At 40.7% G+C, this 27,506-nt stretch overlaps 1 protein-coding gene across 4 annotated transcripts in view; it reads left to right on the top strand.

Annotated features, from left to right (window-relative positions):
* The window catches only part of LOC132535583 (zinc finger protein 14-like), a 178,921-nt gene that overhangs the window by 23,106 nt on the left and 128,309 nt on the right, over positions 1-27,506 (top strand). The window contains exons 1-4 of one of the 4 annotated variants that reach the window (XM_060182108.1): positions 4,411-4,552; positions 12,698-12,827; positions 17,836-17,962; positions 18,135-18,192. In XM_060182108.1, coding sequence (XP_060038091.1) covers positions 12,813-12,827; positions 17,836-17,962; positions 18,135-18,192 — 200 coding nt within the window. In that variant the 5' untranslated portion in view covers positions 4,411-4,552; positions 12,698-12,812. Of the gene's footprint in view, positions 1-4,410; positions 4,553-12,697; positions 12,828-17,835; positions 17,963-18,134; positions 18,193-27,506 lie in introns of those variants that run through there. The other 3 variants (XM_060182104.1, XM_060182107.1, XM_060182106.1) reach the window with 3 other exon arrangements.

Genomic DNA, 27,506 nt, shown 5'->3' with positions numbered 1-27,506 from the left:
CTATGGAGGCTTCCAAGTCCCAGGTTCAATACCCTGCACCATCCTAAACCAGAGATGAACATTGCAGTGCCTAAGAAAAAAAAAATTCCCAGTTATGTAGTATTGATAACCCAACCCAACATCTTTGGACAACTAGACATGAACAAGAAAATTACACTTGAATGTGTTGAAGTTAAATTGGTAACTGATATAGTTTTATCTGTACTAAATATTCTAAATTTATTTTTATGGGCTATTTCATGTGATGCTCTGCTTTGTGGCCTCCAAAAGTCAACACAAATTGATATGCAGTAAATTTGGGATTCTGAAATATATTTAAGAGTTAATTTGGAAAAAAATTATAAATGTAAATTTAAACATACGGTAACAAAAAAAAAGTCATTAATTATCACTGAACTCAGTGAGTGTATAATGAATCCATTGATACAAGCAGTAATTTTTTGATTTTCCTTTCTTTTTTTCATTTGATTTGATTAGAGAGAGAAATTGGGAAGGGTGGGATAGGTAGGGAGACTGCTTCACCACTAGTGGAGCTTCCCCTGCAGCTGGGAACTACAGTTTTAACACAGGGCCTTGCTCAGCTAGCCTTGTGAACTCAACTAGGTGTGCTAATGTCTGGACCTCAAACAGAATCTAGCATATCTCATTACTTGGAATAGGTTCAAAGATGTCCCTGAACTGACTTGATCACAGTCTCTGATGTTGTGCCCTCCATTTAGGGGGCACAGCAACAATGAACATTATGCTCTGACCTTTCTTTGCCATTGTAGAGATCAACATGAACAGCCATTTGATCCCAAATGTGACATTGGCTTTCAATATCCATAATTTCATTATTAGATATCATAATCTTTTAGAGAACATCTTACTTTGGGTCAAAAGGATAAGAGGTGGGAGTCGGGCGGTAGCACAGCGGGTTAAGCACGCGGGTTAAGTGCATGCAGGTGGCGCAAAGCACAAGGACCAGCATAAGGATCCTGGTTCAAGCCCCCGGCTCCCCACCTGCAGGGGAGTCACTTCACAGGCGGTGAAGCAGGTCTGCAGGTGTCTGTCTTTCTCTCCCCCTCTCTGTCTTCCCCTCCTCTCTCCATTTCTCTCTGTCCTATCCAACAACAACACCAATAACAACAACAATAATAACTACAACGATAAAACAAGGGCAACAAAAGGGAAAATAAATAAATAAATAAAATTTTAAAAAATATAAAAATAAAATAAAAAAGGATAAGAGGTGTGTGTGTGTGTGTGTGTGTGTGTGTGTGTGTGTCAGACTTTTCTAACTGTAACAGCCACAAACACATAAAATTTGCTGCCATGTTTCAGGAATTATTCCAGAATGTTTAGCTGAGATAGGACCACTTATGAAACTACAAAATCCCACAGGTAAAAGAAATTTACTTCTAGAGAAAGAAACTGAATGATCACTGATTCTGAGCCTTTGTGCTAAAATCAGGTATAGAAAGCTGAATATTCCTCAAAGAGTTTTGCTTTCATTCTTCTTCTTCTAGCGTTTGCCCTTCTTCCGTAGCCAGTCAACAGCATCAGGTTGAGCCTGATGTCAAGTTTCGAGACCTCCTTTGAATCTGGAGAGGTGGCAGTTGTTGACTATGTGGGTCATAGTCTGTCTGGAGCCGCAGGGGCAGTTCGGGTCGTCTCTGGCTCCCCAGCGATGGAACATAGCGGCGCACCGGCCATGGCCTGTTCGATAGCGCTTTCATTCTGATCAGAGACAACTGATGAATCTGAATGAGAGAGGCTTCTCAAGAATTGTCAAAAGACCCTTCAACTGTTACATTTCTTTTTAAATCTATTTATTAATTTTATGGGAGGGGTGAATAGAATGCTGTTCAACTCTGACATAGGCAGTCCCAAGGATCAAACTTCGTACTTAAGAATGTTAACAGGGAAACCTACCACTGAGATATCTGAAGGTGTTTCTCTTTCCCTTCCTCTCTATCTCTTTCCCTCTGAATTTCCCTGTGTTTCTAATAAATAAATAAATAATACATTAAAAAGAAATGTGCTCTCATAATGGTTATTCAAAAAAAAAAAAAAAGACTCTCATGCCTAAGGCTCCAAGGCCCCAGGGAATACCACACACCACTATCAGCTAGTGCCAGTTTCCCTCTTTTTTAAAATCTATTTTATTTAATAAGACAAAGACAAATTGAGAGGGAAGGAGAAGATAGAGAAGGGGAGATAAATATTTCTCATATGCTTCCTCACTCATTAGATCATCTAGTTCAGAAGGATTACTTGCTATCTGCTATCTAGAAAGAGTCATTTTTTTAACATTTTATTATTAAACTGGCCTTGTTTTCCAGCAAGACTATTGCTTCAGTATATAAAAACAGTATCATCAAACACAGTATATTGCAAAAATTAAGACAGTATTGTTGGTCTGGCAACTACCTCTTATCCACAGTTATTGCCAAAGTTCTATCACTAAGCACTGTGACCAGGGATGAATGTAAGCTGATTACATTATATGTGACTTAAGATATTAATGTTATCAGGTGGGGGAAATAGCATAATGGTTATGCAAACAGACTCTCATGCATGAAGCTCCAAAGTCCTAGGTTCAATCCCCCACACCACCATAAGCCAGAGCTAAGCAGTGCTCTGTTGTTTATGTGTCTCTCTGTCTGCATCTCTCTCAAAAATAAAATATTAAAAAAAAACTACTGGCCACACGTGGTCACAGATAACAAAAAAAGATATTAATGCTATCTTTGAATTATATAACTTTAAGCTAGACATTCTCACAAAATTAGATGTTAGAACTGAAGAGTGGCCTAGAAATAATAGGATGTTATAAAAAAAAAAAAAGTCATGCTGATATGCAGTAGTTAGTAAGTTAAGGGGTAGTTTCACCCAGAAGTATTATTGTAAATAATTTCTCCTTCCATTACTATTGCTAGAAGTTGCTACCTAAATTCTTATCTCCATGAGTAATTTAAAGCAACTGTGCTAGATTAAGTTGTTCCATAAAAGTTTAGAATTTCCATTCTTAGACCTTAATAGAATTCATGTATTAATACTATTATTTTGAATTATTATTATTTTACCAAAGCACTACTCAGCCCTGGTTTAATGTAGTGCTGGGTAATTGAACTGGGACTTTGGAGCTTCAATCATGAGAGACTATTTGCATAACCATTATGCTATCTACCCCCATAATTTTATGTATTTTTCATATGCTTCCTTACTAATTAACTCAAGATTTATTGATGAGTCCTGGATTTTCTCCAAGAACATCATTAATTCCAGTTACTTTTTCCTGACAGAGTTGTGTGTTGGAGGGCAATTTAAGGAAAACAGCTCCCCTCCCTCTGCACCCTGAAGGAAGCCAGGAGAAAGGACCTACTCAGGGCCCAGAAGCACCAGCACTGCCTCTCTACCCAATTACAAAAAGTCATAAAATGCAGATGTGAGCCCCTGAAGACTAGGGCTGAAGCACATCCCCTGAGCGTCCTGTCCTTCCTTTAAAGGGATTATGGAGCTTGGAAGACCAGGAGTGTTTGGATTTCCTTTCTCTGTCTTGAGGGTATTTATGCTACATGACTTGTATTTTGTTCTCATTTTTGTGTCCTTCCTTGCTCCCAATAAATTCTCATCTCCCTGAAACATAACTGGCTCTCTTGCAATTTTTTTTCCAAGTCAGATTCAGCCTAGAACTCCCCAGGAAGGGAATGGGAATGGCCTCAGTTAGCTGCTCCCTCCTCCGCAACAGTGAATCTAGTTCAGTAGCAGCTTGTACACTTTTGAAAGCACCAAACCATCTGTTTGTTCCATTCAGTCGCAACATTAGGTAGACTACACTAAACGACATTTACCAAAGCTTCCTGTGAGACCCTGATGATACCCATAGTGCCAATACCATTTTCTATTGCTATCCATGCTTGTTTGTTAGTGAACTTACCTACAGAGAGCAGAGCAGAGCAGGGCTCAGGGCCAGCAGGCAGCCTCCAGGTCAAAGGAGCCCACTGCTCTCCAGGAGCCAGGCTGTGAGCAGGCTGCAGGGTGCAGTTTGCATGCTGGGCACAGCAGCAGCACCAAGTCCCCAGGGTGCGTGGTCACAGAGCTGCGCCTCATATGGCCAAGCAGCACGGAAGAGAGCGAGCAGGAGAAAGCTAACTGGGTGAGGAAGCTGATGGAACTGTAGGTTTTTAACAGTTGAAGCTTCTAGATTACTCAAGAGAAAGCTTTGCCAGCCATTTCTGGCTTTAATGCTTCTCCAAGCACAGCCCCTATAGAAGTTGATAGGACAGCATTGCTGTCACTTAGAAATCTGGTTTTGATTGGGTGTGAACGTTATCCAATCAGAAGAGTAGTTGTGTGTGGCAAGGGCTTCATCCAATTAAACTCTGAGACAGTGGACATGGACCAATGTGGGCTGCTGGTGGGCGGTGCTCCAAAGTGAAAACCGACACTGCAGGAAGTAAGAGACACTAGCAATGGATCCTGTGTTTCTGGGACACCACTTTTCGCTACTATTCTCTCAGTGCTGCTCTCATCTCCTGCTGATTTGGACATTGGAGAGGAGACTTCAGTAAGTTCAAACTGGACGGGATATTGTGAGTGTGGCTCATTGAGGCTGCGATTGGGAGGGTTTGCTTGAGACTTGCTAGAATATCCCGGGATGGGAGTCGGGAAGTAGTGCTGCGGTTAAGCACATGTGGCGCGATGCAAGGCCCTGCAGAAGCCCCCGGGTTGGAGCCCCGGCTCCCCACCTGCAGGGGAGTCGCTTCACAGGCGGTGAAGCAGGTCTGCAGGTGTCTGTCTTTCTCTCCCCCTCTCTGTCTCCCCCTCCTCTCTCCATTTCTCTCTGTCCTATCCAACAACGACGGCATCTATAATAACTACAACAATATAACAAGGGCAACAAAAGGGAATAAATAAATAAATAAATAAATAAAAAATAAAAATAAAAATAAAAAAGAAGAAAAGAATATTTCTGAATGGAGCCGTGTGTCTGGGCCTTTCCCTGGTCAATCCACCATCCCCACCTTACACCGGGCCTGGATTTCTCTTGTGCTGTCCTATTCGTGTGTGCTCTGTGGAAGAGGGGGTGCCTCACTATTCTTTTTATTTTATTTTATTATTTTTATTTTTTTTAACCAGAGCACTGTTCAAATCTGGCTTCTGGTGGTGCGGGGGATTGAACCTGGGACTTTGAAGCCTCAGGCATGAGAGTCTGTTTGCATAACCATTATGCTATCTACCCTCCGCCCTCTTTTTTTTTTTTTCCTCCCAATCATGGGTGCAGTTTCTGGATTAGTCCCATTCTCTTCTTTTTTTTCTTTTTTCTTTTTTTTAACCAGAGCACTCCTCAGCCCTGGCTTATGGCAGTGTGGGGAATTGAACCTGGGACTTGAGAGTCTCAGGCATGAAAGTTTCTTTGCATAACCATTATGCTATACCCCCACCACCCCCATTCTCTTCTGAGGGAGCGAGGAAGGACCTGCTGACCACAGGCAAGATGTTCAGGTTGGGGAGTCAGCATGTTTGTCAGCACCTGTCAGCCACCAGCTGGATCCAGGGCCCCTGTGATTGCTTTGCCTTCTTTGGGACCTGGGGTTTCAGTAGATAGAAACTAAAGACTTCTTTAATCTTTCTCATTTTCATTTTTTTATTAGTGACTTTAAACTTCTGTTCTCTGTTATATTATCCCTGGAGCTGTTACAGTTTTTTTTTTTAAATTTGTTTATTGAGAAGTTAATGGTTTAGAGTCAACAGTAAAATAAAATACAATAGTTTGTACATGTGTAACATTTGTTAGTTTTCCTAGTGGGGTTTTAATTGCTGTGTGGAAAACTGAGAAATGTTACCCATGTGCATCTTGTTTTTATTGAGTTTATTCTAGTCTTAGCAGAGAATCTAGCAGAAGTGTCCCAGGATTGGACTGTCTTCTAATAAGCTTGTTGGAGAAACATAAGCAGTCCCCTACTTTAAAGTGAGAGGCATGAAGAGAGGCATAAAAAATGTTGACGCAGTTACAGTGACTCGAATGTAGTGTGCAGAAACTGAGAATGTGCAGTCCTGTCCACTGCCTGTTTCTAACTGGGAATCAGAATTTGTTATCTTTTATGCTACTTATAATTTTTCTCATAACACTGTTCAGTTCCTACTTCTGGTAATCTAGAGATTAAACCAGACTTGGGAGTCTCAGACATGGAAGGGATTTGCCTACCCACTGTGCTAGTTAGCTCAGCTATTTGTAGTCATATATATTTTTAATATTATTATTATTTACTTATTTATACCCTTTTGTTGCCCTTGTTTTATTGTTGTAGTTATTATTGTTGTTGTTATTGATGTCGTCATTATTAGGTAGGACAGAAAGGAATGGAGAGAAAAGGGGAAGACAGAGAGGGGGAGAGAAAGACAGACACCTGCAGACCTGCTTCACCGCCTGTGAAGCGACTCCCCTGCAGGCGGGGAGCCGGGGGCTCAAACCAGGGTCCTTCCACAGTGTAGGGAAATTGTGAGGATGTGGTTGAGCTTCGAAGGGTTTGATCTGAGGGCCACGTCCTTCCTGTCAGTATCTTTTTCTCTGCTGACTCCCCAAGGTTTGCCTTGTCCCATCAGACATCCTGCCTCACAAAGCACTCTGCATTCCTGATACTATGGCCTGCTCCTTTTTATCTACATAAACATTGTGTTGCCTGAAAGATCCCCACCTATTCCGTTCCTTGGACCCTCCCTGCCTGCAGGTTATTATTAATCACTCGTAGCCGACTGGGCTTCAGCGAATGACCTCTCCCTATTATACGATCCCAAACAGCCAGCCTCTTTTCACAGTGCTAGATGGAATAAAGACTCATCACCTGACCTGTGCTGGATTAGCACAGTCAACGGCCAAGCCTTTCCCGCTACGAGACAAGTTCTCAAGATCTTCCCGCACAGTCATCACCGCCCAGCTATCATCCACATTGGTCTCCAGCTCCCACTGATTCTGTGCTCGGAGAAACTAAGATGGAACTTTCGGAAAGCAAACTGGCATCTGTTCAGTGATCTTACCAACAAATCTATTCCTGCAATTCCAATTAACTCTATCCCCTCTGAAGATTCCTACAGGCGCTTCCGCCAAGCCATCTACAAAGCAGCTTCCCAAGCTATTCCTCATGGGAGACGTGCTAACTATACGCCTTGTCTTGATGCTGAATGCGAGCAACTACTAAAGCAGTATGATGAGTCGGGCGACCCAGATGTGGCTGACCATCTCATTGCCTCCCTGGATGCAGCACGCCAAGCCCACTGGCAACAACTCACGGAAAGTCTGAACTTCACCCACTCAAGTAGGAAGGCCTGGAAGCTTCTTCATAGTCTGGGTGCCGGTAGCCAACCCTCTCCCGTCTCCCATCCTCCTGTATCTCAAAATTCAGTGGCCAGTCACCTAACTCAAGTTGGATGTGCTAAGATTGACCCAGTCTGGAAAAGAGAAATTTCGCATGAGTGGTCATCCCACTTCCGTTTATCTTGTCCATCTCCAAAACTCTCTCCCTTTACACTGTCTGAACTGGAAGATGCTTTGAAGAGGGTTAAACCGGGAACGGCTGCTGCCTATGATAACATCACCCCAGAACTCATTCTTAACTTGGGCCCCACGGCAAAGAAGTGGCTCACTACATTCCTGTCCCACATCTTGGAATCCGAATCTATGCCCAAAATTTGGCGTCGTGCAAAGATAATAGCAGTTTTGAAACCAAAGAAAGACCCAACACTGGCCGCCAGCTATAGACCAATTTCTCTCCTCTCCGTGTGTAACAAACTCCTTGAGAGGCTGCTTCTGTCACGTTTTTCTCCTCTTACAGAGAAATTCCTATCACCCGCCCAAGCTGGTTTCCGCCCAGGAAGATCTACCTGCGAACAAGTCCTGGCCCTCTCAACTTAAATTGAAAATGGATTCCAGAAGAATTTAAAGACGGGTGCTATCTTTGTTGATCTCACAGCAGCCTATGACACGGTCTGGCACCGAGGTCTCCGAGTCAAGATCTCAAGATGCCTGTCTCCATGGGTGGCCAACACTGTATTGTTTCTTCTCCAAAACAGAAGATTCCGGGTGCATCTGGGTGACAAGTCTAGCAGATGGAGACTTGTCTCCAGTGGCCTCCCCCAGGGCTCTGTTCTGGCTCCTACGCTATTTAATATTTACATCAATGACCTTCCAGAAACTTCTTCAAGGAAGTTCATCTACGCCGATGACATCTGCTGTGCAACTCAGACATCCAAGTTCGACATCCTCGAGGAAACACTCACGAAAGACATGTCTCTGATATCTGATTACTGTAAAAAATGGCGACTAATCCCTAGCACTGCAAAAACGGTATCATCTGTTTTCCGTCTACACCATGCCTTGGCCTCGCATGAGCTTAATGTGCAGCTTGACGATACGAGAATCCGGCATGAAGCCCAGCCAGTCTATCTTGGTGTTACTCTCGATCGCACTCTGTCATTTCACAAACATCTCATAAAAACTGCAGCAAAGGTGGGCGCGAGGAATAACATCATTGCAAGACTGGTCAGCTCCTCATGGGGCGCGAGTGCTTCCACACTAGGATCATCATCTCTGGCATTATGCTATTCCACTGCAGAATACTGTGCCCCAGGATGGTTCCGTAGCCCCCATGTCTACTTGGTCGATTCCAAATTATATTCCTCCATGAGGATCATTTCTGGAACCATCCGTTCCACCCCGGTTCCATGGCTGCCAGTTCTTAGCAACATCGCCCCGCCAGATATTCGTCGGGATGCGGCATCATCTAAGTTCATTTCCCACGTCTACGCTCGACCGGACCTGCCAATATACGCGGATATCTTCGCCCACCCTGTCCAACGCTTGACGTCTCATCACCCAATCTGGTCCCCTACACCTACACTGAAATTCTCTGTTCCAGTCTCTTGGAAACAGAGTTGGCAGTCAGCTGAGGTCAAGAACAAACACCTCATCACAGACCCCTGCAAGCGTCAACCCGGCTTTGACCTAGCACGTTATGATCGGGCCCTCCTCAATCGCTATGGAACAGGCCATGGCCGGTGCGCCGCTATGTTCCATCGCTGGGGAGCCAGAGACGACCCGAACTGCCCCTGCAGCTACAGACAGACTATGACCCACATAGTCAACGACTGCCACCTCTCCAGATTCAAAGGAGGTCTCGAAACTTGACATCAGGCTCAACCTGATGCTGCTGACTGGCTACGGAAGAAGGGCAAACGCTAGAAGAAGAAGTGATTTAATATTAATTTATAAGATTATAAAATAATAGGGATATATTTCCATATAGTTCTCACTGCCAGAATTGTGTCCCATCCTCTCCACTGGAAACTGCAGTCGTTCTCCTAAGTTCACTGATATGGGCTGGTTCTGTAACTATCTGTCTATCTCTATATTTTTTCCTTCCCCATTTTTTCAGTGGTACATCCTTCACTTCTTTTCTAGTTCACTAGTGTTGTATACTTTTTATTATCACAGCATTACCGACATTATCATAAACAATGCAACCCTCTATCCTCTGAATTTCTAATATACTATTTTAATATGTAATCATCTTATGGTAGCATGATCTTTTTAAATATATATCTATAAATATCTGAGGGCCTTTGATTCTCTTTTCTCTTTTAAATAAGTATTTATTTAAAGGGAGGGAGTAGATGATAGCATAATGTTTATGCAAAGTGACTCTCATGCCTGAGGCTCCAAAGGTTCAGGTTCAATTCTCCTTACCACAAGAAGCCACATCTGAACTGTGCTCAGTAAGATAAGTAAATATATATGAAGGGTGCAGACTGCAGTGACTCTATGACAGGCTCCAAAACTGCAGAAATGAGATAGGCCCCAGTTTCAGAAGAACAGGTCCTGGAATTCAGGACCATTACTGGAAATTTAACCCATGGCCCTGCGTCAACAGGAACAAAGATAAGCTGAGCATTAAGAAAGCCATCTCCAGAGAGATAGAGCCAAGGCATCTCTGGAGAGATAGGGACCATTAAGCATTTCCCCACATTTCCCCGGATGTGTAAAGATAACCACAAGGCTAAGCTTGTCGTGTATGCTATGTAACCCATACCCTATATATCTCCTCCTGTGTTGTGGTTCGTGGTCGAGCTGTGAGGTCAGAACAGCTGTGAGGTCTCAGCCCTAGCCCCATCCATGCCTGGGCTAGTAATAAAAGCTTTTTGTCTTTACATCACTCTGCTCTCTCTTGGTGAATTTCTTGGACTACTGAACCTAACATATATACATATATACACAAATATTTATATATGTAATATATAATTTTACTTGATAGAACAGATAGAAATTTATAGGGAAATTTATGGGGAGAAAAGAGAGAAACTTGTGGCATTTTGTCATTGCATGTGTGGCTTCACCCTTACAGGATGAGAGACTTGAACACAAATCATTGCACATGGTAATGTGTGCACTCAATGTGGTGTGCCACCACCAGGCACATTATTGATTTTCCTTTAAAAAAAATTTTTTTTTTTTTATAAAAAGGAAACATTGACTAAATCATAGGATAAGAGGGGTACAACTCCACACAATTCCCACTACCTGAACTCTGTATCCCATCCCCTCCCCTGATAGATTTCTTTTTTTTTAATTCCCTTTTGTTGCCCTTGTTTTATTGTTGTAGTTATTGTTGTTGTTGTTGTTGGATAGGACAGAGAGAAATGGAGAGAGGAGGGGAAGATAGAGAGGGGGAGAGAAAGACAGACACCTGCAGACCTGCTTCACCACCTGTGAAGCGACGCCCCTGCAGGTGGGGAGTCGGGGGGTTGGAACCGGGATCCTTATGCCGGTCCTTGCGCTTTGTGCCACATGCGCTTAACCCGCTGCGCTACCGCCCGACTCCCCCTTTTTTTATTTTCTTTATTGGGGAATTAATTTTTCACATTCAACAGTAAATACAGTAGTTCGTACATGCATAACATTCCCCGGTTTCCCATATAACAATAAAACCCCCACTAGGTCCTCTGTCATCCTTCTTGGACCTGTATTCTCCCCACACACCCACCCACCCCAGAGTCTTTTACTTTGGTGCAATACGCAAATTCCATTTCAGGTTCTACTTGTTTTGTTTTGTTTTCTGATCTTGTTTTTCAACTTTTGCCTGAGAGTGAGATTATCCCATATTCATCCTTCTGTTTCTGACTTATTTCACTTAACATGAATTTTTCAAGGTCCATCCAAGATCAGCTGAAAACAGTGAAGTCACCATTTTTTACAGCTGAGTAGTATTCCATTGTATATATACCACAACTTGCTAAACCACTCATCTGTTATTGGACACCTGGGTTGCTTCCAGGTTTTGGCTTTTACAAATTGTGCTGCCAAGAACATATGTGTACACAAGTATTTTTGGATGGATATGTTGAGTTCCTTAGGATAGATTCCCCAGGAGAGGAATTGCAGGATCATAGGTTATGTCCATTTCTAGCCCTGATTATGGTCTCTTAAGTATTATAATATTAACTTGCTTAAACAATCTAAGCCCGGTATCAAAACTAAATCAGAATACATCTTTGAAAAGTAAAGTGTTTAGACTAAACTTTTAATATTTATTTATTTTTTCATTTTTTTACCCTTGTTTTTTTTTTGTTGTTATTGTAGTTATTGTTGTTACTAATGTCATTGTTGTTCGGGCAGAGAGAAATGGAGAGAGGAAGGGGAGACAGAGAAGGAGAGAGAAAGATGGACACCTGCAGACCTGCTTCACCACCAGTGAAGCAACTTCCCTGCAGGTGGGGAGCCAGGGCTCGAACCAGGATCCTCACCCCGGTCCTTTCTCTTTGCGCCATGTGCACTTAACCTGCTGTACTACCTACCCGACTCCCAACTAAACTTTCATATCTAATACCAAATCATTTAAGGACATCACATTGTTTTATTAATGAATTAGTTTATTTATAGCTCCCAGGTTATCACGGGCTTGATGCCAGCACTACAAATCCACTTCTCCTGGAGGCCATATTGTTACCCTTCTTGTTGTTATTGCTGTTGTTGGACAGAACAAAGAAATCGAAATAGGAGGGGGAGATACAAAGAGGGAGAAAAAGATAGACATCTGTAAGTCTGCTTCAGTGCTTATGAAGTCCCTGCAGGTGGAGGGCAGGGGATTGAACCGGGATTCTTAAGCCAGTTCTTGCACTTTGCACTATGTGCATTTAAAAAGACATGACAGCCTTTGTGACCTCTGCCCATCTCTTAGTTCTTGTACGCATAACTGTGAAACATTTTTTCTCAAATTTTCTTTATGTATAAAAGGAAAATATTTATTTATTTTCCCTTTTGTTTCCCTTGTTGTTTTTTATTGTTGTTATAGTTACTGTTTTTCTTACTGATGTCATCATTGTTAGATAGGACAGAGAAATGGAGAGAGGAAGGTAAGACAGAGGGGGAGAGAAAGACACCTGCAGACCTGCTTCACTGCCTGTGAAGCTACTCCACTGCAGGTGGGGAGCCAGGGTCTTAAATCGGGATCCTTACAGTCCTTGCGCTTCGCACCATGTGTGCTTAACCCACTGTGCTACTGCCAGACTCCCAAAAGGAAAATCTACAGCACATCAGAGCCCAGGAGCTTTTGGGATTAACTAACTCTGGGACTGTTGTGCCAGATATAAAAACTGTTTTCCAGTAATCCCTAGGTGTCCTGGTTTTGTTTGCCAATTTCCAATTTTATATTCCCTGTAGGTGTAATGCTTGCTGTCAAGCCAAGAGGCCTGGCTTGTGGAGGCAAATCACAGTCTAAAGATACTGCTTCGTTTAATTTTCTGGCCTGAAAAGAAATTGAGAGAAAGAGGGAGAGATGACACTTTCTCAGGTAAATGACATATGCCAGATCTGATTCTTTTTCCTCCTGAGTAAGTTGTATTTTAATTTACACATGCATTTTATGTTATGAATGTTCATTTCACTGCTTCTGATTTGCCTAAATATTTCTGTTAAAAACTTATTTTGTCACCAGTCTTTGCTGCCATGATATATAGATACAGATATTAAGTAGATATGATAAAAAGAGGAGGGAGGGAAAGTGAAGAAGAAACACCACAGTACTGTTCCTCCATTAAACCTGGAATGTGTGCTTTCTACTTTGTGTGCCACCAAGAAGATCCTGTTAAAGATTTTTTTGAGTTTCTTTTTTTTTAAATTTATTTCTTTATTGGGGAATTAATGTTTTACATTCAACAGTAAATACAATAGTTTGTACATGCATAACATTCCCCAGTTTCCCATTTAACAATACAACCCCCACTATGTCATTTATCATCCTTTTTTGAGTTTCTTAAAGCCCAGATACCGAGTTTAAATCCCTCACACCACACAGAGACGTGAAAAGGGGAACTTCATTAGTGGTACTCTGGTTTCTCTCCTGCTTCTTTCTCTCATGCGCTGTAGGAAATAATTAAAATTATCCCACTAAGAGAAATGAAGTTCATCAGAACATACCTTCTTATACCCAAAGGCTTTTATTCCTTTCTACCCAAACGCTCTGTATGCTATGAAAATTCTCCCAGTTAGGCATATAAATTACCATGGGAAAGAACACAGTTTCAAGTTTTGCTCTCCACCTGGATGGGGGTTTGCTTAACAAGCAGCCAGGTAGGTCTTCAGTTGTCTTTCTTTCTTTCTCTCTCTCTATGTGTCCCATTCTCTCTCAATTTACCTCAGTCCTATTCAATTACAAATAGACAAACAGGACAAAAGAAAGAAAATCTCTGCCTAGAGCCATAGATTTCTAGTGCTGGCACCAATTCCCAGTAATATCTAATCAATGGAAAATTCTTTCTTCTCACAGTTTGAATTAAAGCTATTATTTCAATATATCTATTGAGAAAGGTGTCTGTTCTGCTACGTCAGATTGTTCACATAATTGACTACCCTGACCCAAGAAATCAGTGCAGTGTGGCCCCATTATTCATGGGTTTGAAAAATTTAAAGGGATATGCAAAACATGTTCGAAAGACTTGTTCCATTCTATTCCTTCATTTCTTTTATCAACATTTTTCTTTTCCTAAGGTACTGCCTTGAAAAAAAGTAATTTTGGGGAGTCAGGTGGTAGCCCAGTAGGTTAAGCGCACGTGGTGCCAAGCGCAAAGACTGGCTTAAGGACCCTGGTTCGAGCCCCCGGCTCCCCACCTGCAGGGGAGTCGCTTCGCAGGCGGTGAAGTAGGTCCGCAGGTGTCTGTCTTTCTCTCTCCCTCTCTGTCTTCCCCTCTTCTCTACATTTCTCTCTGTCCTATCCAACAACGATGACATCAATAACAACAATAAAAAACAACAAGAGCAACGAAAAGGAATAAATAAATAAATATTTTTTTAAAAAAGAAAAAAAGTAATTTTACCTTTCCTGGGCTACTTGTTTATCAGAGATAGCACAGCTCTTGAGCTCCCCTCTTGCTATGGTGCCATATGCTCCCAGGTCTGGAACTTGGGTCTCATCTATGTCAAGGCACACTCTCAAACTGGTGAAATCTCTCTTTGGCCCTCTTCTTTTAATTTTTTCATTTTTATTAGTGATTTAATACTAAAATATTAAATATTAAAATATTAAAATTATAAAGTATCCAGGGCATAAAATCCACAGTGTTCTCACCACCAGAGTTTTGTGTCCCCATTTCCTGCAGTGGTAGGTAACTGCAGTGATTCTACTACATATAGGTTGAATGTGATTTCTACAAATATATAATTTTGACGATGGCCCTTCTCTTCCTAAGTATCACCTATACCAATAACTACTTCTGAGTGTCATTGCTTTTTTCCTCTGTTCTCTCATTGTCCTGATAGAATTTTGACCCAGAGCCATCTAGTCATATTTCCCTAACATTTCTCCCCCTCTGGGTGTGTGGACAAAAACTGTATGTGGTGCAGAAGGTGGGAGTTCTGACTTTTGCAATTACTTCTCTGCTGGACATGGACATTGGCAATTTTGATCTATACCCCCAGCCTGTTTGTATCTTTCCTTACAATGGTCGGGCTCAGGAGAGTTCTAGTTATAGGGGCACATTTATGAAGTTATCTGTCCAGAGTATTCAAGATGGAATCATATCATCTGCAACCTGGTGACTTAACGGCAGTAAAACATAAATCAGAACAAAATGTTTAATAAATAGGAACCAGAAAATAAGATTAGAGCAGATTAGAATAGGAATTTTAAAGTATAATAAAGCTATGTAGTCTTCTTTAAATATGTTTCTAGGGGCCCATGGTCTGAGTGATTTTTACTGAAGCTTGATAGTAACATGAAGATGGACTAAAAATATTGTTTGGGAAGATAGCATCAGAATTGAGAATAGAACTAGAGAACTAGATTAAGGCAGACAGTACTTGGTACTGTCAACTTGGTAACATCAAACTTGGTAGTAGCGACCAGTAATGATGGAGAGATATTAGAGGTCTTGGCCCATCATTTCTATGGGGAAATCCAAGAATTGCCTGACTAATGATGCTCAACTTTTACCTAATTTTAAGGAGCAAGCATGTTTTATTTCTCTCTCAACAAATAGATACTGTTATTTTTGGATCCAATTCTAGACAGTAAGTATGTGCACTTACTTGGAAGTTGTTCTATGGTGTCAGTCATGTGTCTTCTTTTTTTTAATATATAAAATGGAAACATTGACAAGACTATAGGATAAGAGGGGTACATTTCCACACAATTCCTACACCCACAACTCCATACTCAATCCCCTCCCTTGAGAGCTTCCCTAAGTTTTATCCCTCTGGGGTACAGAAGGTGGAAAGTCTAACTTCTGTAATTGCCTCCCCGCTGAACATGGGTATCTTCCATTTTTTTAAGCCACAAACTGACCTCCAATTTAAGTCATTTTTTACAATGTTTTCCTCTTTTTAAAATACTTATATTTATTTATCTATTTATGGTATAGAGACAGCCAGAAATAGAAAGGGAAATAGTAAGAGAGACAGACACCTGCATCCCTTCTTCAAGTGAGGACCAGGGGCTTGAACCTGGGACCTTGTGCACTGTAATGTGTTAAGAATTTAGGATTAGTGATTTTTTGTTTGTTTGTTTTAAAGATTTTATTTATTGATTCATGAGAAATGAGAGAGAACCAGAAATCATTCTGGGTACACGTGCTGCCAGGGATTGAACTTAGGACCTCATGCTTGAGAATCCAATGCATTATCCACTGCATCACCTCTCGGACCATGTGGATTAATGTTTTTTAAATATTCATTTATTCCCTTTTGTTGCCCTTGTTGTTTTATTGTTGTAGTTATTGTTGTTGATGCTATTGTTGTTGGATAGGACAGAGAGAAATGAAGAGTGGTGGGGAAGACAGAGAGGGAGACAAAGATAGACACCTGATACCTGATTCACCACTTGTAAAGCAACTTCCCTGCAGGTGGGGAGCCAAGGGCTCGAACTACGATCTTTACACCAGTCCGTGCACTTTGTGCCATCTGTGCTTAATCCACTTTGCTACCACCCACCTCCCAATGTGTGCCATTTATCCAGGTAAAACACTACCTGGTACCTCTCTCTCTCTTTTTTTTTAATTAAAGATTTATTTATTTTATTTAAGAAAGTGAGACCAGAACTCCCCTCATCTCTAGAATTAAAGGATGTTTGGAATTTAACTTATAACCATTGGGGCTTTAAGCCTGAAAGTCTGATGTTCGTGCTCACTGTCCCCAGTCATTCTCATTTAAACAAAATAAAGGTTAATTTCATTTACTACATGTGAATAACAATTCACATGACACGGACATAGGGTGAGAGAAAGAAAGACTGAGATAGAACCCATAGCCCCATTTTGGCCCATGTTGGGCCTAGAGAAGGAAGGAAAAAGTATCTTAGGCACGCAAATCCAGTGATCTAAAAATTGAGTAGTTTCAGATTTACTCATTTGAAAAACTTGTTTATCCTATTACTCCTAGAAATAAGAGGATTAGGAATTAGCTTAATCCACAGAACATATTTTACAATGAATGAAGACCTGATATAAAGTTTCCCAGCCATCACTTGATTGTGCATATGCAAATAATTTCACAGGTGGATGAGTGATACTATAATACCTCTCCTACTTGCTCTGTCTCCATATTCCTCCCTGCCACTCTCTCCCTCCATTTGGAAATAATGATATGGTTTGTCAGCACCCTCATGTGTCATTATGCTTTAGCAATTTTTACTCATACCTCACTCTCATCCATGTAGGATGTAAATGACTGCATTGAAGAAGAAAATAGGTTTGGGAAGACAATATAAAAATTATTGCTCAAAAGACTTTAATCCATGAAGTGCTACAGCCCAAAAGCCAGTCTCCAGGAATAATATAAACCAGAGCTTAGTAGTATTCTGTCTTTCCCATAACACCTCTTTATTAATACATAAATAGTATAATGTTAAAATGCCATGTGCATGGTCCTCAATTAAGTCAGACCTCTACTGCATTGGAGTTTAAGTGAAGGGGTCTCTTTCTTTTTTCTCTTTTTCTTCCTCAAATTATAGCATGGAGCTCTAAAGCCTCAGTGATGAAAACATAAAAATGTAAAGAAATTAAGTTGTTCACTGAATGCTCTCCCAAACCTGACTCAGTTATCCTTGGACCTGTTTCTTCACCCTTCCAAGTGCACTTCATAACATCACTGTCATATGAGATTCCAGGGACTGGGGTCAGGACCTGATGATACCACAAAGCTTTAATCACTGTACCAATTACTGTATCACATTCTAGACCATGGGAGTGGAGTCTTTGTTATGTTTGGTGATGAGACAATCTCTGACTTCATAAAGTAGATCATGGATGTCTAATATGCTGTCAGTATGAAGTGTTTTCTCATATAAATAAATACACTGTATGTTTTAGTGCTCAGTGACCTATGAAGATGTAACAGTGATATTCACTCAAGAGGAGTGGGCACTACTAAATTCTTCAGAGAAGAAACTCTACAGAAACGTGATGTGGGAAAACTTTAGAAACATTCTGTCTATAGGTAATTATGATATTCATTCATTTCTCAATGAAAAGACATACTTTTCCCACCATTACTCAACAATGTATGTGGACACATTGTTAAGTGAAAAGGGCATGGTTGTGATTGTGACTCATGAGGGATGAAAAATTCATTATATGTGTGTACTTTCTGATATCTTTTGTATTTTTAGGAATGTTCCAAGGGGACCATTCCATCAAAGAGCCGTATAACCACCAAGGAAGTAAAAGGTTTGAATCTCATTCATAATAAAATATACTTGTATTACCCAGAAAGCTACTGTGAACTTCTCTGTGATTTGTTACCTTCATGATTTCCATATGTGAATGGACTCTTATGGGTTCCTAAGTGTGTGCTCTCTAGTATTTGAGCTATTTCTTGGCTCCTGCTATAATACAATCTTTTTAAAGTAAAGAAAATTTATAATGACTGATATAAATAGATAATTCTTAAACTATTTCATAAAAATGAATGCCATGAATAGCTTATGGAATAGTTGGTAAGTGACTCAAATAATGATGGATCTGATGTTCATGCCTGGGGTTGTCAGTTAAATCACTGGCAGCACAAGTAAGAAAATGGTGTTCTGGATTATCATTTTTCTCCACTTCATGAAAACATTTCTTTCACTGATAAGAAGGAAATGGAAACTTTTAGAAATAAGGCATATGCAAAGCTCAAAGACCAGTGGAAGGATCCCGGTTCGAGCCCCTGGCTCCGCACCTGCAGAGGAGTCGTTTTACAGGTGGTGAAGCAAGACTGCAGGTGTCTATCTTTCTCTCCCCCTCTCTGTCTTCCCCTACTATCTCCATTTCTCTCTGTCCTATCCAACAGTGGGAATAAATTAAAAAATAAATAAGGCAGGGGGGAGTCAGGTGGTAGCACATCTGGCTTAGCTCACATGGTGCAAAGTGCAAGGACCACCATGAATGTCATGGTTTGAGCCCCAGACTCCCCACCTGTAGGGGATTTGCTTCACAGGTGGTGAAGCAGATTTGCAGGTGTCTGTCTTTCATTTCCTCTCTGTCTTCCCCTCCTCTCTCCATTTCTCTCTGTCCTATGAAACAATGATGACATGAATAACAAAAATAACTATAACAATAATAAAAACAAGGGCAACAAAAAGGAAAAATAAATATAAAAAAACAATAAATAGATAAGGCAAAGAAACTCAGTGTTTACAAAGTAGTACACTTGGAAACATTAAGCATATCTCCCTTGTATGAATATCTATGTTTATGTTTAGAGAGAGTTTTAATAGAAAAAAATAGTTATTTCATAAAAAAATTTCAACATAGGGAGTCGGACAGTAGAGCAGTGTGTTAAGCTCATGAGGCACAAAAAAAAAGAGTGCAGTCAATGTGGTAAAAAGATTCAGTTCTTGTGATTCTCTTCACAGATATGAAACAATACACATTGGAGAGAAACCCTGTGAATATAAACAGTGTGGTAAAAGATACAATTGTTCCAGTGCTTTTCATAAACATGAAAGAAGTCACAGTGGAGAGAAGCCCTATGAATGTAAACAGTGTAATAACACATTCAGTAAAAGCAGTGCTCTTCGGAGACATGAAAGAACTCACAGTGGAGAAAAACCCTATGAATGTAAACTATGTAGTAAAACATTCAGTTGTTCCAGTAATCTTCGGACACATAAAAGAACTCACAGTGGAGAGAAACCCTATGAATGTAAACAATGTAGGAAAAAATTCAGTTATTCCAGTCATCTTCGGGTACATGAAAGAACTCACAGTGGAGAAAAACCCTATGAATGTAAACAATGTAGTAAAACATTCATTGAAAGCAGTGGTCTTCGGAGACATGAAAGAACTCACAGTGGAGAAAAACCCTATGAATGTAAACTATGTAGTAAAACATTCAGTCAATCCATTGAACGTCGGACACATGAAAGAACTCACAGTGGAGAGAAACCCTATGAATGTAAACAATGTAGGAAAACATTCAGTACTTCCAGTCATCTTCGGACACATGAAAGAACGCACAGTGGAGAGAAGCCCTATGAATGTAAACAATGTAGTAAAACATTCCGTCAGTCCAGTGCTCTTCGGAGACATGAAAAAACTCACCGGGGAGAGAAGTTCTAGGCATGGAAACATTGCCAACCTGACCACAGTGAACCCTGGGGAGAGAGAAGCAGTTCTGTTTCCCTAGAAGAACAGGGAGTGGTTTTTGCTTGCTTATTTGTTTGTTTTCATCAGAATTCTACTCAGTACTGGTGGTGCTGAGTCTGGGTCCTCAGAGCCTAAAGTATAAGAGTCTTTTTGCAGCTCTTACACCTGACAACAATTAGCGTGGTATTGTCTAGTATCTGTCAGTTGTAGTCCTTCCCACAAAGATACTAAAATATAACAAATGTCTTAAATTCACTAAAATTAAATAATATACTGATGTGATTTGGATTTATGTGACTATATAAACTAATTTTTAAACAATGTTTTAAGTAAAATGTCTATGCCATAGTACTAAATTTAAAAGACAGTATAAAGTTCAACAATATAAAAATGAGTATGAAGCAATTTAATGGATAGATTATTTTAGGCTGGGGAGATAGCCTAATGCTTATGCAAAAAGACTTTCATGCTTGAGGAACCAAGGGTCCCAAGTTCCATCTTCAGCCCCACCATAAGCCAGAGCTCAAAAGTGATCTGATGATAATAAAGAAAATTTTCCATGATGGGATTATCAATGATTCTAGTTCACCTACAGAATGTCTCTATTTTCCAAACTGTTTACAACAAATGTGTTATTTTCTAATCAGGTAACTATATTATGTTCAAAAACAACTAAAAAATTTACACCATTTTATTGGTGAATAGTACAGTTGTTGGCATATAGGTACAGATTCTTATCTCCTAGTAAATATGTGTGTGCATGTCATTCTTATTCCCTCTTCACCATCTGAACACCCAAGATCAATGCTCCTACCTCACTCTAATCCAGAGTGATTTGCTTTGTACAATGCACCCCACCCAGTCCAAGTATGACCTTCTTTGCCTTGCCTTGCCTTGCCTTGCTTCTTTTTTTTAGTATTTATATATTCCCTTTGGTTGCTCTTGTCGTTTTATTGTTGTAGTTATTATTTATGTTGTAGTTGTTGGATAGGACAGAGAGAAATGGAGAGAGGAGAGGAAGACGGGGGGGGGGAGAAAGATAGATGCCTGCAGACCTGCTTCACCGCTTGTGAAGCGACCCTCGGCAGGTGGGGAGCCAGGGGCTCGAACTGGGATCCTAACACCGACCCTCGTGCTTTGCGCCACGTGCGCTTAATCTGCTGTGCTATACCACCTGACTCCCCTTGCCTTGCTTCTTAAGTACCATGTGTAAGTAGGATCACCCAATGTTAATTCTTCTCCTGGATTTTCTCACTTGGCATGGTTCCTTCAAGTTCCATCCAAGAAATGGGAAAGGGAAGGATCTCATCATTTCTTATATTTAGTAGTGTCCACTTTTGTATATATGCCATAATTTTCTTAACCAATCATCTCCCCTTGGTGGAAAAAAAAAGGTCATTCTGCATAACTATTTTTAAAAATTTATTTACTTTTTTATTAATGAGAAGGATAGGAGAGAAAGAAAAAACCAGACATCACTCTGGTACATGTGCTGCCTGGGATTGAACTCAGGTCTCATGCTTGAGAGTCTCATGCTTTATCCACTGCACTACCTCCTGGACCACTCTACATAGTTGTTATATTATCTCATCAGCATCATATGCTTTTGTGAGAGAGTCCTGAGCTTAATGTATATAAATATTGTGTTTATGCTTCACCTCAGACTGTACCAGAGACATCAGACCGGATTGCCAACCCTTCACCCTCATCATTTGGGTGAGACCTTTCCTTTCATGGTATTCTCTAATTCCATTCCAGGAGGAGGTTCACTTCCTAACAAAGTCCCAAAACCTAGATATAGGCCAGGTCCCATAAGGTAGAGCATATGTTCACATGTATCCATAAATTAGGGCAAAATATAATTCTGAAATCAAAAATACACAATAGTCTGTAGTGAGTAACAAGTTCATAATGAAATAGTGTCCACTTAGACTTAGATACCCTACTAAACCAGTTAGGAAGTACCTTAACTGTAAGTTCTCTCACTCACTCCAAAGCTAACCTTAGCAAAGCAAGGACTGCAAAAGCTGAATAAGGGTAAGAGACTGGCATACTTTAATGATGACTCTTTAGTCACTATCAGGCCATTCTACCAGGTGGGCCCTAATTGGGGAGTCCTGAAATTCCCAAACAGACTTCATGGGCCTAGACCTTGAATAAGTGCCTCCATTGTTACTGGTCATTTCTATCAGGAACAAAAAAATAGACCCCTTTGTGGACACCCATAGGACCATGTCCTCAACTTGGATCAACAATGGTAGAAAATGTTCCATCCTCCGAAGGGAAGATGGACAACATACTCTATGCTATACCTGAGGAAGATGGTTCGATCCTGGGGCAGCATGGAATGTTCCTACACATGACCACAGAATGTAAGCTCAGATCTAGAGGGATGTAGAAGTCACACAGGCTCCTAAGCTAACTTTGGGCCCCAGATCACATCAAATCAATGGAGTTTACAGTAATATTTATACCTCTTTCCCATATTTGGGAGCTACTCTCTTCCCTGATCCAGTTTTCTGGTTTTTCCCAGCCATGATATCATCTCCCCAGACAATAATTAGGATCCACCTGCATATCAGATTTCAGGCTCAAACAAAAAAAACACTAGTATAGCTACAGGCCCTTTGAAATATAATGAAAATATGCCTGCTAGCTATCTACAAAATGCAGGACCCTGCAACTCTTCATTTGCACTATTCCAGCCTTTAGGTTCATGATTGTTCGACAATTTCTTTGGCTTTGTATATTAACTCTCTTTTCAGCCACTAAGTTCCAGATGCTAGGAGGATGCAACCAGACTTCCCTGGACAGACAACCCCACCAATATCTCCTGGAGCTCCACTTCCCCAGAGCCCTTCCCCAGTAGGGAAAGAGAGAGACAGGCTGGGAGTATGGATCAACCTGTCAACGCCCCTGTTCAGTAGGGAAGCAATTACAGAAGCCAGACTTTTAAAATTTTTTTTATTTAAGAAAGGATTAATTAACAAAACCATAGGGTAGGAGGGGTACAACTCCACACAATTCCCACCACCCAATCTCCATATCCCACCCCCTCCCCCGATAGCTTTCCCATTCTCTATCCCTCTGGGTCATTGAGGGTTGCAGAAGGTAGAAGGTCTGGCTTCTGTAATTGCTTCTCCGCTGAACATGGGTGTTGACTTGTTGGTCCATGCTCCCAGTCTGCCTCTCTCTTTCCCTAGTAGGGTGGGTCTCTGGGGAAGCTGAGCTCCAGGATACATTGGTGGGGTCTTCAATCCAGGGAAGCCTGACTAGCATCCTGATAGAAGCCAGACTTTCAACCTTCTGTATCCCCCTAGGATCTTGGGTCCATACTCCCAAGAATAAAGAATAGATTAAAGAATAGGAAAGCTCTTCAACATAGTATGGAAGTTCTTGCCATAGCAATCAGTTAAGAGAAAGAAATCAAAGGAATACAGATTGGAAGGGAAGAAGTCAAGCTCTCACTATTTGCAGTTGATATGATAGTATACATAGAAAGACCTAAAGAATCCAGCAGAAAACTACTGGAAGTTATTAGGCAATATAGCAAGGTGTCAGGCTACAAAATCAGTGTACAAAAATCAGAGACATTTCTTTATACAAACACTAAATCTGAAGAAGAAGACATCCAGAAATCACTCCCATTTACTGTCTCAGCAAAATCAGTAAAATACCTAGGAATAAAGTAGACCAAAGAAGTGAAAGACTTGTATACTGAAAACTATGAGTCACTACTCAAGGAAATAGAAACTGATACCAAGAAATTGAAAGACATCCCATGCTCAAGGACTGGAAGAATAAATATCATCAAAATGAATATTCTCCCCAGAGCCATATACAAATTTAATGTGATACACATAAAAGTTCCACCAAGCTTCTTTAAGAGAATAGAACAAAAACTACAATCATTTATCTAGAACCTGAAAACACCTAGAATTGCCAAAACCATCTTGAGGAAAAGAAACAGAAATGGAGGCATCACACTCCCAGATCTCAAACTATATTATAAGGCCTTCATCATAAAAACAGCCTGATACTGGAACAAAAATAGGCACATAGACCAGTGGAACAGAATTGAAAGCCCTGATCTAAACCCCCACACCTATGGATATCTAATCTTTGATAAGGGGGCCCAAAGTATTAAATGGAAGAAGGAGACTCACTTCAACAAATGGTGCTGGGAAAACTGGGTTGTAACATGCAGAAGAATGAAATTGAACCACTTTATCTCACCAGAAACAAAATCAACTCCAAATGGATCAAGGACCTGGATGTTAGACCGGAGACTATAAACTACTTAGAGGAAAACATTGGTGGAACACTTTCCCACCTAAATCTTAAGGGCATCTTTGATGAAAGAAACCCAATTACAAGGAAGGCTAAAACAAAATCAAACCAATGGAACTACATCAAATTGAAAAGCTTCTGCACAGACAAAGAAATTATCACACAAAGAGACCCCTCACAGAATGGGAGAAGATCTTCACATGCCATACATCAGACAAGAGACTAATAACCAAAATATACAAAGAGCTCAGCAAACTTAGCACCAAAAAAGCAAATGACCCCATCCAAAAATGCGCAGAGGATATGAACAAAACATTCACTTCAGAGGAGATCCAAAAGGCTAACAAACATGAAAAACTGCTACAGGTCGCTGATTGTCAGAGAAATGCAAATAAAGACAACATTGAGATACCACCCCACTCCTGTGAAAATGGCATTTATCAAAAAGGACAGCAGCAACAAATGTTGGAGAGGCTGTGGGGACAGAGGAACACTTTTGCACTGCTGGTGGGAATGTAAATTGGTCCAGCCTCTCTGGAGAGCAGTCTGGAGTACTCTCACAAGGCTAGACATAGACTTTCCATATGACCCAGTAATTCCTCTCCTGGGGATATACCCCAAAGATTCCATAATGCCCAATCAAAAAGACATGTGTACAACCTATGTTCATAGCAGCACAATTCATAATAGCTAAAACCTGGAAGGAATCCAAGTACCCAACAGCAGATGAGTGGCTGAGAAAGCTGTGGTATATATACACAATGGAATACTATGCAGCTATTAAAAACAATGAACCCACCTTATCTGATCCATCTTGGACAAAGCTAGAAGGAATTATGTTAAGTGAGTGAAGTCAGAAAGATAAAGATGAGTATGGGATGATCCCACTCATCAACAGAAGTTGAGAAAGAAGAACAGAAAGGGAAACTAAAAGCAGAATCTGATGAAATCGAGAGTAGGGCACCAAAGTAAAAACCCTGTGGTGAGGGGGAGGGTGGACATTCGGCTTCCTGGGATGGTGGGGGGTGGGGGTTGGTGGGTGTGATGAGACACAGTCTTTTGGTGGTGGGAATGTACACTCCTATTAAAGTGTATTCATATAAACCACTATTTAATTAATATGAGGGGAAGAATTGATCATATGTCTGGAACTTTTAAAAAACACAGACTGAGTCTTTCTTATACATAGTCTAAGTCTTTGATATGTTGACTCTCTCAAAAATCTAGACCAGGTAGAACAGAAGCAACCGGTCGCACAGCTATACACAAGATCTGGGTATTATACAACAAATCCTAACAAAGGGAATTTTCAAAGTTAACCCAATTACCAAATAATGTGATGATAACAATAACTATTCATTGTCTTCTTGAACCCTAAGACAGCAGGGACCTCACATTTCCACTATAGAGCCAATATTTCCCCCAGTTCTGGAACTTTAGGGTGGGGCCCACGTTCCTGCATGCTTCTATCAATTCATATCAAATAATATTGTATCCGCTGATTGCAACCTAATAAACACAATGAGTGCCACCCCAGCATGCTTCACTTCAGACTGTGTCCAGAGACTTCAAGAGTGGAATGACAACCCTTCAGCTTCATCACTCAGGTGAGACCTTTCCTTTCATAGTATTCTCTAATTCCATTCTAGGTGGTCCACTCCTCAATAAAGTCCCCAAACCTAGGTATAGACCAGGCCCCCCCTGAGACACAGCATATGTTCACAGGTGTCCATAAACCAGAGAAAAATATATATCTGAAAGCACAAGTAGACAAGAGTCTGCAATGTGTACCCCCTAACACTTCATCTGCACTATTCCAACCTTTAGGTCCATGATTGTTCAACAATTTGTTTGGCTTTGTATGTTAACTCTCTTTTCAGCCACCAGGTTCCAGATGCCAGCATGATGCCAACCAAACTTCCCTGGACTGATGACCCCACCAATGTGTCCTGGAGCTCCACTTCCCCAGAGACCCACCCTACTAGGGAAAAAAAGAGGCAGTCTGGGAGTATGGATCGACCAGTTAACAGCCATGTTCAGTGGGGAAGCAATTACAGAAGCCAGACCTTCCACCTTCTGCAACCCACAATGACCCTGGGTCCATACTCCCAGAGGGATAGAGAATGGGAAAGCTAGTGGGGAGGGGATGGGATATGGAGATTTGGTAGTAGGAATTGTGTGGAGTTGTACCCCTCCTATCCTAAGGTTTTGTTAATGTCTCCTTTCTTAAAAAAAAAAAAAGTTCATGAGATCATCTGAACATAAACATATGCTAGAGAAGATAAATAAAATGTTGTTCCTGTGGTCTGGGAAGTGGCACAGTGGATAAATTATAGAACTCTCAAGCATGAGGTCCCAAGTTCAATCCCTAGCAGCACATGTACCAGAGTGATGTCTGGTTTTTTCACTTTCTGCTCCTATCTTTTTGATAAATAAATTATTTTTTATTTATTTTCCCTTTTGTTGCCCTGTTGTTTTATTGTAGTTATTATTATTGTTGTTATTGATTTCATCGTTGGATAGGACAGAGAGAAATGGAGAGGGGAGAGGAAGACAGAGGGGGGGAGAGAAAAATAGACACCAGCAGACCTGCCTTACAGCCTGTGAAGGGATTCCCCTGCAGGTGGTGAGCAGGGCGCTCGAACCGGGATCCTTACACCTGTCCTTGTGCTTTGTACCACTAAAGTGCGCTTTACCCACTGCCCTACAGCCTGACTCTGATAAATAATTTTTTTTTAAATGTTGTTCCTTCATAAAACAATGGAGACTTTTGTTATAAAGCTGAGAACTCTAGTAACTGAGATGGATAAAGACACTTTTTGAGGAAAAGACATCAGAAGAGAGATGTTTGCATCATTGCTTTACTGCTTGTGATTTGAAAATTAAAATTGAACAGAAATGTACTTTTACGTAAGACAGATATAATTCACTAATATGAATTTTCACATAGTATAGTACCTATTTTTATTCTACTGATCTACCTTCAATGGTTTTATTTAATTTTTATTTAGAAAATGGAAATATTGACAAGATCATAGCATAAGATACAATTCCACACATTTCCCACCACCAGAACTCTGTATCCAATCCCTCCCTTGATAGCTTTCCTATTCTTTATCCCT

The sequence above is a fragment of the Erinaceus europaeus genome, chromosome 23 (genome assembly GCF_950295315.1).
Source record: "Erinaceus europaeus chromosome 23, mEriEur2.1, whole genome shotgun sequence".
Classification (NCBI taxonomy): Eukaryota; Metazoa; Chordata; class Mammalia; order Eulipotyphla; family Erinaceidae; genus Erinaceus; species Erinaceus europaeus.
The sequence above is the reverse complement of the archived record's forward strand: the minus strand, read 5'-3'. Positions and strand labels throughout refer to the sequence as shown.